This window comes from Oncorhynchus clarkii, chromosome 5, assembly GCF_045791955.1.
Source record: "Oncorhynchus clarkii lewisi isolate Uvic-CL-2024 chromosome 5, UVic_Ocla_1.0, whole genome shotgun sequence".
Classification (NCBI taxonomy): domain Eukaryota; kingdom Metazoa; phylum Chordata; class Actinopteri; order Salmoniformes; family Salmonidae; genus Oncorhynchus; species Oncorhynchus clarkii.
In genome coordinates this window covers 41,515,205-41,530,258 of record NC_092151.1, presented here as the reverse complement: position 1 = coordinate 41,530,258, position 15,054 = coordinate 41,515,205, and the positions used below count along the sequence as shown (strand labels likewise).

General features: G+C 54.0%; 1 protein-coding gene across 1 annotated transcript in view; it reads right to left on the bottom strand.

Annotated features, from left to right (window-relative positions):
- LOC139410039 (A disintegrin and metalloproteinase with thrombospondin motifs 6-like) overlaps positions 1-15,054 on the bottom strand; it is a 315,470-nt gene that overhangs the window by 104,919 nt on the left and 195,497 nt on the right. Inside the window, exon 7 of the mRNA XM_071155470.1 lies at positions 10,241-10,284. Coding sequence (XP_071011571.1) covers positions 10,241-10,284 — 44 coding nt within the window. The remainder of the gene's footprint in view (positions 1-10,240; positions 10,285-15,054) is intronic.

Sequence of the window (15,054 nt, the reverse complement as noted above, 5' to 3'; positions counted from 1 at the left end):
CCTGTCTGTACCCTGCCCTGCCTGGACCTAACCCTGTCTGTACCTAACCCTGCCTGGACCTAACCCTTTCTGGACCTAATCCTGTCTGGACCTAACCCTGTCTGTACCTTGCCCTGCCTGGACCTAACCCTGTCTGTACCCTGCCCTGCCTGGACCTAACCCTGTCTGGACCTAACCCTGTCTGTACCCTGCCCTGTCTGGACCTAACTCTGTCTGTACCCTGCCCTGTCTGTACCTAACCCTGCCTGGACCTAACCCTGTCTTGACCTAACCCTGTTTGTATCTAACCCTGTCTGGACCTAACCCTGTCTGGACCTAACCCTGTCTGGACTTAACCCTGTCTGTACCTAACCCTGTCTGTACCCTGCCATGTCTGGACCTAACCCTGTCTGTACCCTGCCCTGTCTTTACCTAACCCTGTTTGGACCAAACCCTGTCTTGACCTAACCTTGTTTGTATCTAACCCTGTCTGGACCTAACCCTGTCTGGACCTAACCCTGTCTGTACCTAACCCTGTCTGGACCTAACCCTGTCTGGACCTAACCCTGTCTGTACCCTACCCTACCACTACCCTGCCCTGCCTGGACCTAACCCTGTCTGGACCTAACCCTGTCTGTACCTAACCCTGTCTGGACCTAACCCTGTCTGGACCTAACCCTGTCTGTACCCTGCCCTACCACTACCCTGCCCTGCCTGGACCTAACCCGGTCTGGACCTAACCCTGTCTGTACATTGCCCTACCAATACCCTGCCTTGTCTGGACCTAACCCTGTCTGTACCTAACCCTGCCTGGACCTAACCCTGCCTGGACGTAACCCTGTCTGGACCTAACCCTGCCTGGACCTAACCCTGTCTGTACCCTGCCCTGCCTGGACCTAACCCTGTCTTTACCCTGCACTGCCTGGACCTAACCCTGTCTGTACATTGCCCTACCAATACCCTGCCTTGTCTGGACCTAACCCTGTCTGTACCTAACCCTGCCTGGACCTAACCCTGCCTGGACGTAACCCTGTCTGGACCTAACCCTGCCTGGACCTAACCCTGTCTGTACCCTGCCCTGCCTGGACCTAACCCTGTCTGTACCCTGCACTGCCTGGACCTAACCCTGTCTGGACCTAACCCTGTCTGTACCTAACCCTGTATGTACCCTGCCCTGCTTAGACCTAACCCTGTCTGTACCCTGCCCTGCCACTATCCTGCCCTGCCTGGACCTAACCCTGTCTGTACCCTGCCCTGCCTGGACCTAACCCTGTATGGACCTAACCCTGTCTGTACGCTGACCTACCACTACCCTGCCCTGCCTGGACCTAACCCTGTCTGGACCTAACCCTGTCTGTGCCCTGCCCTACCACTACCCTGCCATGCCTGGACCTAACCCTGTCTTTACCCTGCCCTGTCTGGACCTAACCCTGTCTGGACCTAACCCTGTCTGGACCCAACCCTGTCTGTACCTAGCCCTGCCTGGACCTAACCCTGCCTGGACCTAACCCTGTCTGGACCTAACCCTGCCTGGACCTAACCTTGTCTGTACCCTGCCCTGCCTTCACCTAACCCTGTCTGTACCCTGCACTGCCTGGACCTAACCCTGTCTGGACCTAACCCTGTCTGTACCTAACCCTGTCTGTACCCTACCCTGCCTAGACCTAACCATGCCTGTACCCTGTCCTGCCACTACCCTGCCCTGCCTGGACCTAACCCTGTCTGTACCCTGCCCTGCCTGGACCTAACCCTGTCTGGACCTAACCCTGTCTGTACCCTGCCCTGTCTGGACCTAACCCTGCCTGTACCCTGCCTTGTCTGGACCTAACCCTGTCTGGACCTAACCCTGTCTGGACCTAACCCTGTCTGGACCTAACCCTGTCTGTACCCTGCCCTGCCTGGACCTAACCCTGTCTGTACCTAACCCTGTCTGGACCTAACCCTGTCTGTATCTAACCCTGTCTGGACCTAACCCTGTCTGTACCCTGCCCTGCCACTACCCTGCCCTGCCTGGACCTAACCCTGTCTGTACCCTGCCCTGCCTGGACCTAACCCTGTCTGGACCTAACCCTGTCTGTACCCTGCCCTACCACTACCCTGCCATGCCTGGACCTAACCCTGTCTGGACCTAACCCTGTCTGTGTCCTGCCATACCACTACCCTGCCATGCCTGGACCTAACCCTGTCTTTACCCTGCCCTGCCTGGACCTAACCCTGTCTGGACCTAACCCTGTCTGGACCTAACCCTGTCTGTACCTAGCCCTGCCTGGACCTAACCCTGCCTGGACCTAACCTTGTCTGTACCTAACCTGTCTGGACCTAACCCTGTCTGGACCTAACCCTGTCTGGACCTAACCCTGTCTGTACCTAGCCCTGCCTGGACCTAACCCTGCCTGGACCTAACCCTGTCTGGACCTAACCCTGCCTGGACCTAACCCTGTCTGTACCCTGCCCTGCCACTACCCTGCCCTGCCTAGACCTAACCCTGTCTGTACCCTGCCCTGCCTGGACCTAACCCTGTCTGGACCTAACCCTGCCTGGACCTAACCCTGTCTGGACCTAACCCTTTCTGTACCCTGCCATACCCCTACCCTGACCTGCCTGGACCTAACCCTGTCTGTACCCTGCCCTACCACTACCCTGACCTGCCTGGACCTAACCCGGTCTGGACCTAACCCTGTCTGTACATTGCCCTACCACTACCCTGCCCTGTCTGGACCTAACCCTGCCTGGACCTAACCCTGCCTGGACCTAACCCTGCCTGGACCTAACCCTGTCTGGACCTAACCCTGTCTGTACCTTGCCCTGCCTGGACCTAACCCTGTCTGGACCTAAACCTGTCTGGACCTAACCCTGTCTGTACCCTGCCCTGCCTGGACCTAACCCTGTCTGGACCTAACCCTGCCTGGACCTAACCCTGTATGGACCTAACCCTGTCTGTATCTAACCCTGTCTGGACCTAACCCTGTCTGGACCTAACCCTGTCTGTACCTAGCCCTGCCTGGACCTAACCCTGCCTGGACCTAACCCTGTCTGGACCTAACCCTGCCTGGACCTAACCTTGTCTGTACCCTGCCCTGCCTTCACCTAACCCTGTCTGTACCCTGCACTGCCTGGACCTAACCCTGTCTGGACCTAACTCTGTCTGTACCTAACCCTGTCTGTACCCTGCCCTGCCTAGACCTAACCCTGTCTGTACCCTGCCCTGCCACTACCCTGCCCTGCCTGGATTAACCCTGTCTGTACCCTGCCCTACCACTACCCTGCCATGCTTGGACCTAACACTGTCTGTATCTAACCCTGTTTGTACCCTGCCCTACCACTACCCTGCCATGTCTGGACCTAACCCTGTCTGTACCCTGCCTTGTCTGGACCTAACCCTGTCTGTACCCTAACCTGTCTGGACATAACCCTGTCTGGACCTTACCCAGTCTGGACCTAACCCTGTCTGTACCTAACCCTGTCTGTACCCTGCCCTGTCTGTACCTAAGCCTGTCTGTACCCTGCCTTGTCTGGACCTAACCCTGTCTGTACCCGCCCTGTCTGGACCTAACCCTGTCTGTACCCTGCCCTGTCTGGACCTAACCCTGTCTGTACCCTGCCCTGTCTGGACCTAACCCTGTCTGGACCTAAACCTGCCTGGACCTAACCCTGTCTGTACCTAACCCTGTCTGTACCCTGCCATATCTGGACCTAACCCTGTCTGTACCCTGCCCTGTCTGTACCTAACCCTGTTTGGACCTAACCCTATCTTGACCTAACCCTGTTTGTATCTAACCCTGTCTGGACCTAACCCTGTCTGGACCTAACCCTGTCTGTAACTAACCCTGTCTGGACCTAACCCTGTCTGGACCTAACCCTGTCTGTACCCTGCCCTACCACTACCCTGCCCTGCCTGGACCTAGCCCGGTCTGGACCTAACCCTGTCTGTACATTGCCCTACCACTACCCTGCCCTGTTTGGACCTAACCCTGTCTGTACCTAACCCTGCCTGGACCTAACCCTGTCTGTACCTAACCCTGTCTGTACCCTGCCCTGCATAGACCTAACCCTGTCTGTATCCTGCCCTGCCACTACCCTGCCCTGCCTGGACCTAACCCTGTCTGTACCCTGCCCTGCCTGGACCTAACCCTGTCTGGACCTAACCCTGTCTGTACCCTGCCCTACCACTACCCTGCCATGCCTGGACCTAACCCTGTCTGGACCTAACCCTGTCTGTGCCCTGCCCTACCACTACCCTGCCATGCCTGGACCTAACCCTGTCTTTACCCTGCCCTGCCTGGACCTAACCCTGTCTGTACCTAACCCTGCCTGGACCTAACCCAGTCTGGACCTAACCCTGTCTGGACCTAACCCTGTCTGTACATTGCCCTACCACTACCCTGCCAAGTCTGGACCTAACCCTGTCTGTACCTAACCCTGTCTGTATGTAACCCTGTCTGGACCTAACCCTGTCTGTACCCTGCCATGTCTGGACCTAACCCTGCCTGGACCTAACCCTGTCTGGACCTAACCCTGTTTGTATCTAACCCTGTCTGGACCTAACCCTGTCTGGACCTAACCCTGTCTGGACTTAACCCTGTCTGTACCTAACCCTGTCTGTACCCTGCCATGTCTGGACCTAACCCTGTCTGTACCCTGCCCTGTCTGTACCTAACCCTGTTTGGACCTAACCCTATCTTGACCTAACCCTGTTTGTATCTAACCCTGTCTGGACCTAACCCTGTCTGGACCTAACCCTGTCTGTAACTAACCCTGTCTGGACCTAACCCTGTCTGGACCTAACCCTGTCTGTACCCTGCCCTACCACTACCCTGCCCTGCCTGGACCTAACCCGGTCTGGACCTAACCCTGTCTGTACATTGCCCTACCACTACCCTGCCCTGTTTGGACCTAACCCTGTCTGTACCTAACCCTGCCTGGACCTAACCCTGTCTGGACCTAACCCTGTCTGTACCTAACCCTGTCTGTACCCTGCCCTGCATAGACCTAACCCTGTCTGTACCCTGCCCTGCCACTACCCTGCCCTGCCTGGACCTAACCCTGTCTGTACCCTGCCCTGCCTGGACCTAACCCTGTCTGGACCTAACCCTGTCTGTACCCTGCCCTACCACTACCCTGCCATGCCTGGACCTAACCCTGTCTGGACCTAACCCTGTCTGTGCCCTGCCCTACCACTACCCTGCCATGCCTGGACCTAACCCTGTCTTTACCCTGCCCTGCCTGGACCTAACCCTGTCTGTACCTAACCCTGCCTGGACCTAACCCAGTCTGGACCTAACCCTGTCTGGACCTAACCCTGTCTGTACATTGCCCTACCACTACCCTGCCAAGTCTGGACCTAACCCTGTCTGTACCTAACCCTGTCTGGACCTAACCCTGTCTGTACCCTGCCATGTCTGGACCTAACCCTGTCTGTACCCTGCCCTGTCTGTACCTAACCCTGCCTGGACCTAACCCTGTCTGGACCTAACCCTGTTTGTATCTAACCCTGTCTGGACCTAACCCTGTCTGGACCTAACCCTGTCTGGACCCTGCCTTGTCTGGACCTAACCCTGTCTGGACCTAACCCTGCCTGGACCTAACCCTGCCTGGACCTAACCCTGTCTGGACCTAACCCTGTCTGTAGCCTGCCCTGCCTGGACCTAACTCTGTCTGGACCTAACCCTGCCTGGACCTAACCCTGTCTGTACCTAACCCTGTCTGTACCCTGCACTGTCTGGACCTAACCCTGTCTGTACCCTGCCCTACCACTACCCTGCCCTGTCTGGACCTAACCCGGTCTGGACCTAACCCTGTCTGTACATTGCCCTACCACTACCCTGCCAAGTCTGGACCTAACCCTGTCTGTACCTAACCCTGTCTGGACCTAACCCTGTCTGTACCCTGCCATGTCTGGACCTAACCCTGTCTGTACCCTGCCCTGTCTGTACCTAACCCTGCCTGGACCTAACCCTGCCTGGACCTAACCCTGTTTGTATCTAACCCTGTCTGGACCTAACCCTGTCTGGACCTAACCCTGTCTGGACTTAGCCCTGTCTGTACCTAACCCTGTCTGTACCATACCATGTCTGGACCTAACCCTGTCTTTACCCTGCCCTGTCTGTACCTAACCCTGTTTGGACCTAACCCTGTCTTGACCTAACCCTGTTTGTATCTAACCCTGTCTGGGCCTAACCCTGGCTGGACCTAACCCTGTCTGTACCTAACCCTGTCTGGACCTAACCCTGTCTGGACCTAACCCTGCCTGGACCTAACCCTGTCTGGACCTAACCCTGTCTGTAGCCTGCCCTGCCTGGACCTAACTCTGTCTGGACCTAACCCTGCCTGGACCTAACCCTGTCTGTACCTAACCATGTCTGTACCCTGCACTGTCTGGACCTAACCCTGTCTGTACCCTGCCCTTCCTGGCCCTAACCCTGCCTGGACCTAACCCTGTCTGTACCCTGCCCTGCCTGGACCTAACCCTGCCTGGACCTAACCCTGCCTGGACCTAACCCTGCCTGGACCTAACCCTGTCTTGACCTAACCCTGTCTGTACCCTGCCCTGTCTGGACCTAACCCTGTCTATACCCTGCCTTGTCTGGACCTAACCCTGTCTGTACCCTGCCCTGCCTGGACCTAACCCTGTCTGGACCCTGCCTTGTCTGGACCTAACCCCGCCTGGACCTAACCCTGTCTGTACCCTGCCTTGTCTGGACCTAACCCTGTCTGTACCATGCCCTGCCTGGACCTAACCCTGCCTGGACCTAACCCTGCCTGGACCTAACCCTGTCTGGACCTAACCCTGTCTGTACCCTGCCCTTTCTGGACCTAACCCTGTCTGTACCCTGCCTTGTCTGGACCTAACCCTGTCTGTACCCTGCCCTGTTTGGACCTAACCCTGTCTGGACCTAACCCAGTCTGGACCTAACCCTGTCTGTACCTAACCCTGTCTGTACCCTGCACTGTCTGTACCTAACCCTGTCTGTACCCTGCCTTGTCTGGACCTAACCCTGTCTGTACCCTGCCCTGTCTGGACCTAACCCTGTCTATACCCTGCCCTGCCTGGACCTAACCCTGTCTGGACCCTGCCTTGTCTGGACCTAACCCTGCCTGGACCTAACCCTGTCTGTACCCTGCCCTGCCTGGACCTAACCCTGCATGGACCTAACCCTGCCTGGACCTAACCCTGTCTGGACCTAACCCTGTCTGTACCCTGCCCTGTCTGGACCTAACCCTGTCTGGACCTAACCCTGCCTGGACCTAACCCTGCCTTAACCTAACCCTGTCAGGACCTAACCCTGTCTGTACCCTGCCCTGTCTGGACCTAACCCTGTCTGTACCCTGCCTTGTCTGGACCTAACCCTGTCTGTACCCTGTCCTGTCTGGAACTAACCCTGTCTGTACCTAACCCTGTCTGTACCAAACCCTGTCTGTACCTAACCCTGCCTGGACCTAACACTGCCTGGACCTAGCCCTGTCTGTACCCTGCCCTGCCACAGCCCTGCCCTGCCTGGACCTAACACTGTCTGGACCTAACCCTGTCTGTACCCTGCCCTGCCTGGACCTAACCCTGTCTGGACCTAAACCTGTCTGTACCCTGCCCTGTCTGGACCTAACCTTGTCTGGACCCTGCCCTGCCTGGACCTAACCCTGTCTGTACCTAACCCTGCCTGGACCTAACCCTGTCTGTATCTAACCCTGTCTGGACCTAACCCTGTCTGGACCTAACCCTGTCTGTACCTAACCCTGCCTGGACCTAACCCTGCCTGGACCTAACCCTGTCTGTACCCTGCCCTGCCTGGACCTAACCCTGTCTGTACCCTGCACTGCCTGGACCTAACCCTGTCTGGACCTAACCCTGTCTGTACCTAACCCTGTCTGTACCCTGCCCTGCCTAGAACTAACCCTGTCTGTGCCCTGCCCTGCCACTACCCTGCCCTGCCTGGACCTAACCCTGTCTGTACCCTGCCCTGCCTGGACCTAACCCTGTCTGGACCTAACCCTGTCTGTACCCTGCCCTACCACTACCCTGCCCTGCCTAGAACTAACCCTGTCTGTGCCCTGCCCTGCCACTACCCTGCCCTGCCTGGACCTAACCCTGTCTGTACCCTGCCCTGTCTGCACCTAACCCTGCCTGGACCTAACCCTGTCTGGACCTAACCCTGTTTGTAGCATGCCCTGTCTGGACCTAACCCTGTCTGGACCTAACCCTGTCTGTACCTAACCCTGTCTGGACCTAACCCTGACTGTACCTAACCCTGTCTGTATCTAACCCTGTCTGGACCTAACCCTGTCTGTACCTAACCCTGTCTGGACCTAACCCTGTCTGGACCCTGCCCTGTCTGTACCCTGCCCTGTCTGGACCTAACCCTGTCTGTACCTAACCCTGTCTGTACCTAACCCTGTCTGTACCTAACCCTGTCTGTATCTAACCCTGTCTGTATCTAACCCTGTCTGGACCCTGCCCTGCCTGGACCTAACCCTGTCTGGACCTAACCCTGTCTGTACCCTGCCCTGTCTGGACCTAACCCTGTCTGTACCCTGCCTTGTCTGGACCTAACCCTGTCTGTACCCTGCCCTTTCTGGACCTAACCCTGTCTGGACCTAACCCTGTCTGTACCCTGCCCTGCCTGGACCTAACCCTGTCTGTACCCTGCCCTGCCTGGACCTAACCCTGTCTGGACCTAACCCTGTCTGGACCCTGCCCTGTCTGTACCTAACCCTGTCTGTACCCTGCCCTGCCTAGATCTAACCCTGTCTGTAACCTGCCCTACATCTACCCTGCCATGCCTGGACCTAACCCTGTCTGGACCTAACCCTGTCTGGACCTAACCCTGTCTGTACCCTGCCCTGTCTGTACCTAACCCTGTCTGTATCCTGCCCTGCCTAGATCTAACCCTGTCTGTACCCTGCCCTGCCACTACCCTGCCCTGCCTGGACCTAACCCTGTCTGTACCCTGCCCTGCCTGGACCTAACCCTGTCTGGACCTAACCCTGTCTGTACCCTGCCCTGCCTGGACCTAACCCTGTCTGTACGTAACCCTGCCTGGACCTAACCCTGTCTGGACCTAACCCTGTCTGGACCTAACCCTCTCTGTACCCTGCCCTACCACTACCCTGCCATGCCTGGACCTAACCCAGTCTGGACCTAACCCTGTCTGTACCCTGCCCTACCACTACCCTTCCAAGCCTGGACCTAACCCTGTCTGTACCTAACCCTGTCTGGACCTAACCCTGTCTGTACCCTGCCATGTCTGGACCTAACCCTGTCTGTACCCTGCCCTGTCTGTACCCTGCCTTGTCTGTACCTAACCCTGCCTGGACCTAACCCTGTTTGTACCATGCCCTGTCTGGACCTAACCCTGTCTGTATCTAACCCTGTCTGGACTTAACCCTGTCTGTACCTAACCCTGTCTGGACCTAACCCTGCCTGGACCTAACCCTGCCTGGACCCTGCCCTGTCTGTACCCTGCCCTGTCTGGACCTAACCCTGTCTGGACCTAACCCTGTCTGTACCCTGCCCTGTCTGGACCTAACCCTGTCTGTACCCTGCCCTGTCTGGGCCCTGCCCTGTCTGTACCCTGCCCTGTCTGGACCTAACCCTGTCTGTACCCTGCCTTGTCTGGACCTAACCCTGTCTGTACCCTGCCCTGTCTGGACCTAACCCTGTCTGGACCTAACCCTGTCTGTACCCTGCCCTGTCTGTACCTAACCCTGTCTGTACCCTGCCCTGTCTGTACCTAACCCTGTCTGTACCCTGCCCTGCCTGGACCTAACCCTGTCTGTACCCTGCCCTGCCCTGCCACTACCCTGCCCTGCCTGGACCTAACCCTGTCTGTACCCTGCCCTGCCTGGACCTAACCCTGTCTGGACCTAACCCTGTCTTTACCCTGCCCTACCACTACCCTGCCATGCCTGGACCTAACCCTGTCAGGACCTAACCCTGTCTGTACCCTGCCCTACCTGGACCTAACCCTGTCTGGACCTAACCCTGTCTGTACCCTGCCCTACCACTACCCTGTCCTGTCTGTACCTAACCCTGTCTGTACCTAACCCTGTCTTTACCCTGCCCTGTCTGTACCCTGCCCTGTCTGTACCTAACCTTGTCTGTACCCTGCCCTGTCTGTACCCTGCCCTGTCTGTACCTAACCCTGTCTGTACCCTGCCCTGTCTGTACCCTGCCCTGCCGACAGTATACCCCACATGGTCTCTCTGAGCTGTCTCCCCTTGCCTCCAGAACAGAGTGGAACAGAGAGCAGAACGTAGAGACACTCACCTAGAGTCCCACAGGGTTTGTTCTTGTAAGTGCAGATGTCGTACCTGAGGGAGGAAGAGGAAGAAGAAACATGAGGATTCTTCTGTCAGGCGCTCTGTGCTTCTATTCTGCTCTACTCTCGTCTCCTCTATTCTATGTTCATCTATTTTATTCTATTCTGCTCTATTCTAGTCTCCTCTATTCTATGTTCATCTATTCTATTTTATTCTATTCTCAGCACCTTTGATGTCAAAACCAGGCATCTCAGGTACCTCAATACCTGCAGTATTTGACCTTAGTTGTTATACAGCAACAAGTCTTTGAACGGTTTAGTCATATCATGAAGGTTTGTCCTTCTATAAAAGCACATGGAGACAGACAGGCAGGCAGGCAGGCAGACAGACAGGCAGACAGACAGACAGGCAGGCAGACAGGCAGACAGGCAGACAGGCAGACAGACAGGAAGCAACACAGTGTTTAAAGTCCAATAAGACCCTGCTGTGTCCCTGTTGTAACCCTCGCCCTCAGTCCGCCCGCCCGTCCGTCCGTCCGTCCTCCTATCTATCTGTACATCTCTCTCTCTCTCTCTCTCTCTCTCTCTGATACAATGCTAATCCAATCCAGCGCAGGGAAAACAGTTCCATACAGTCAGCCTCAGCGCTTTACAGAGCACACATCATACATTTATAATGAGTGATCCAATCATTCCTAAAGCTTTTAATCTATTAAAAACCCAAGGACACTGCAAATTACATTTCATTTTGCCCCCCCCCCCCCCCTATCCCGGTGGACCGGTTCCAAACCCATGAGGTACGGTCTCGAGGACAAGCAGACTCCACCTCGTTTAGGACATCTATTTATTTAGATTTACTTCCTTTAATTTCCCCCTGAGTTTCTCAAACACCACGGGCCACGTTCCAAACGAGACACCGCATCCTCGATGAGGTGGCCAGAGCATAATAAAGCAACAACAGCGAGGGATGGAGAGGTCGCTCTGTATAGCACGGTGCCTAGAGGGAGGAGCTGGACGTGGACCATACATAACCTCAAGGATAATGAGCGGAATGACTCTGTCTGGGGAGAATGTCTCCTCTCCTCCTGATGGGCCCACAATGGCAAGAGAGCCATAAGAACGAGAGAGAGAGAGAGAGAGAGAGAGAGAGAGAGAGAGAGAGAGAGAGAGAGAGAGAGAGAGAGAGAGAGAGAGAGAGAGAGAGAGAGAGAGAGAGAGAGAGAGAGAGAGAGAGAGAGAGAGGGAGAGAGAGGGAGAGAGAGAGAGAGAGAGAGAGAGAGAGAGAGAGAGAGAGAGAGAGAGAGAGAGATTGTTTTTGCCTTTTTGTTTTGTTTAATTAACTTTTGTTGGTTTTTGTCATTGTTGTTTTGTTTTTGTTTTTTAATTTGCTGTGGCAATGTAAACACGTTTCCCATGCCAATAAATCCTTTGAATTTAATTGAGAGAGAGAGACAGAGAGAGAGAGAGAGAGAGAGAGAGAGACAGAGAGAGAAAGGGAGAGAGAGAGAGAGAGAGAAAGAGCGAGAAAGAGAGAAAGGGAGAGAGAGAGGGAAAGAGAGAGAGAGAGAGAGAGAGAGAGAGAGAGAGAGAAAGAAAGAGAGAGAAAGAGAGAGAGAGAGCGAGCGAGAGAGAGAGAGAAAGAGAGTTTGAGTTTTAAATACTCTTTATTGGGTCTGGGGGCCCACCACACAATAAATACTCATACAAAACCACAGTTACACATCAATTAAAAACACAACTCCAATTCCTCCTCCACAGTAACAAAACACAACAGCCTCTGAATACCCCATATACTCAAAAACAGATCAATATTGTTGACAAGTTTATAATAAGCAAACTCAACCCTTAGTCTCGCTGCCAACATTCCCTCCAGCATTCCCACCACATCCACAGACCCCTGTCCCCGAATGCTGTTCTTTCGGGTCTTCCATATCGCTAATTTTGCTGCCCCTAACACAAAATTAAGCAACACAACTACACCCTTTTGACTGAACCTGTACTTTGGCCCAAATATATACAGTTGGGAAGAGAAAACCTCTCCCAACGTTGAGAACCAATCAGTGATCAGATCAATCATCCCAACCAACCTGGGACACAGTAAAAACAGATGTGCCAGAGATTCATCTTCAGCACAGAATGGACACCCCTCCCCAACAGTAGGGTCCAGGTGTACCAGATGCATGTTGGTGGCTATAGCTCCATGTATTATCCTCCATTGGAGGTCAGCTGTCCTCTTATCAATAGGCAGTTTATACAATGATCGCCAACAGCCTTTTGGAGAAGCACCTGGACCAAGCACATCCGCCCACCTCGTCGATTTTACCCCTTCCAGGGAAGAGGCATGGGACACCTTCACACATGTTCTGTACATAGCCTTCTTTCCCACCTCGTTGAACTCCCCCAGCTCCGGGGTATCGAAGGAAAGCAGCATCCCCGCGTCCTCCTCAAATGCCCCCATCGCAGCACTAACAATCAGTGCAGGGAACACATAATCCAGACCCTCCTTCCACCGATCAGAATTGGAAATGTCAGTCACATACTGCAGATGAAGCACTGGCAAGGAGTCGCAGACCTCATCGACGACCTTCCTCAGTAGGCGAGATGATCGGATCCCCGCTCTTTCTCTCAGCTCCTCCAATCTGCTCCTGCTCCGCATCAGATGACCCAGCTTGGTACACCCCACGCCTAATAGGCATGAACGTAGGCTAGCTGAAACCAGAGCACGGGACTGGATGGCAGTGTTATGAAAAAGAGGCTCTTCAAAAAGCCACATCCCTGGTGGCGTGCCGGTCTTACGGGACTTGACAAAGACTCTCCAAGCCTGCATAACAGACTCATAAAATGGAGTCAGGCCAGTCAAATCACCCCCCTCCAGCTTTAAGAGGAAAATATGTTTGTCTAAGCCCAAACAGCCCGCTCTCCTCATCAATATGTAGGCTGTTTCGACCCAGCTAGAACAGTCTCTGTACAACAATCTCTGAACTGCTTGGAGCCGGAAAGCCGTGATCCTAGAGGAAATGTCCACCAGGCCTTGCCCACCCTCGTGCAGTGGCAGATACAGGGCTGCAGCTTTGATCCAGTGTTGTCCAGACCAGAAGAAATTGACAAGGGTCCTCTGAAGCTCTTGTATCAGACCCTTTGGTGGCTGTAAAATCATTAGTCTGTGCCACAGGGTAGAAGCAGCAAGATTATTAGCTACCAGGACCCGTCCCCTATAGGACAGCTGGGGCAACACCCATTTCCACCTTGACAGTCTGGCACACACTTTCTCCACTACACCCTCCCAGTTCTTTTTCTGAAAGACATCAGAGCCTAGAAAAACTCCCAAAGTCTTCATTCCATCTCTGCCCCACTGAAGCCCCCCTGGTAACCGTGGAGCGGACCCCATCTGAAGCTGACCTGCCCACAGCGCTTCACTCTTTCCCCAATTGACTCTAGCTGAGGAGGCCCCCTCATACACCTTTAAAGTGTTTGAGAGAACCTTAACATCCTCACCCCCTGTAATAAAAACGATCACGTCATCTGCATACGCAGACAGTGCTATCGTGGGACCCTTCATTACACCTGGCACAGAGAAACCAGTAAGCTTCGCTCTTAAAAAACAAAGCATTGGTTCAATCGCCAGACTATATAACTGCCCTGAAATTGGGCATCCCTGCCTGATGCCCCTTTCGACAGGGATGGGGCAACTCAAACCACCACCAACCTTCACCATACACGAGGCTCCAGCATACAGTAAATTCACCCAAGACAGAAAAACATCCCCAAACCCAAAGGCTTTCATTGTTTTAAACAAGTACTGGTGGTCCACACGATCAAAAGCCTTCTCCTGATCCAACGAAAGTAAACCCACATTTACAGCAGACAGTTTACAAATGTCTAAAACATCTCTTATCAGAAACAAGTTGTCAACAATAGAGCGATCAGGTACACAGTAGGACTGGTCCTTGTGGATCAACAATCCCAGATAGTCTTTCAACCTGTTTGAGAGACATTTAGAAACAATTTTGTATTCTGCGCACAGCAAGGCAACAGGTCTCCAATTTTTTATGAGAGCCAAATCCCCCTTTTTTGGCAACAGTGAAAGCACCGCACGTTGACAGGATACAGGAAGAGAACCCTCATGAAAAGATTCACACACCACTTCATAAAAATCCTCCCCAATAGACCCCCAAAAGTGCTTGTAAAACTCAGATGGTAAACCATCGATGCCAGGGGCTCGGCCTGTTGAGAGCTGCATAACTGCTGTGGACAGCTCTTGCAGTGTAATATCAGCGTCCAATGCGACTCTCTGCTCAGGTCCCAATTGAGGAAGACCGTGTAACAACTGTTCAGTACATAAAGAGTCACAATCCTCTGCCTTATAAAGGGATGAGTAAAAATCCACGGCATGTTGACGCATTTCAATATCATTCGTGGTCACCTTCCCATCAGGGAGACGAAGGCAGACCATCTGTTTGCGTTGAAATTTCGACTGTCCTAGGTTGAAAAAAAAAGCGCTAGGAGCATCCATATCCTTGAGGGAAGCGAAACGAGACCTAATCAAGGCACCCTTCACTCTTTCATGCAGAAACGACCTCAGTTCATGTCTCTTGTCCTGTAAGTTCATGACTAGTCCAGGGTCGTTCTGAGTGAGCAGCTTCAATTCAGTAGATTTGATGTCCTGTTCAAGGGCCTTGATAGTCTCTTTAACCTCAATTTGAGACAGAGCAGTATACTGTTGACAAAAAACTCGTATTTGGGCCTTCCCAACCTCCCACCATTGTCTCAAGGACTCAAAATTCCCTTTTATACCCCTCCATTTTTCCCAAAACAACAAAAA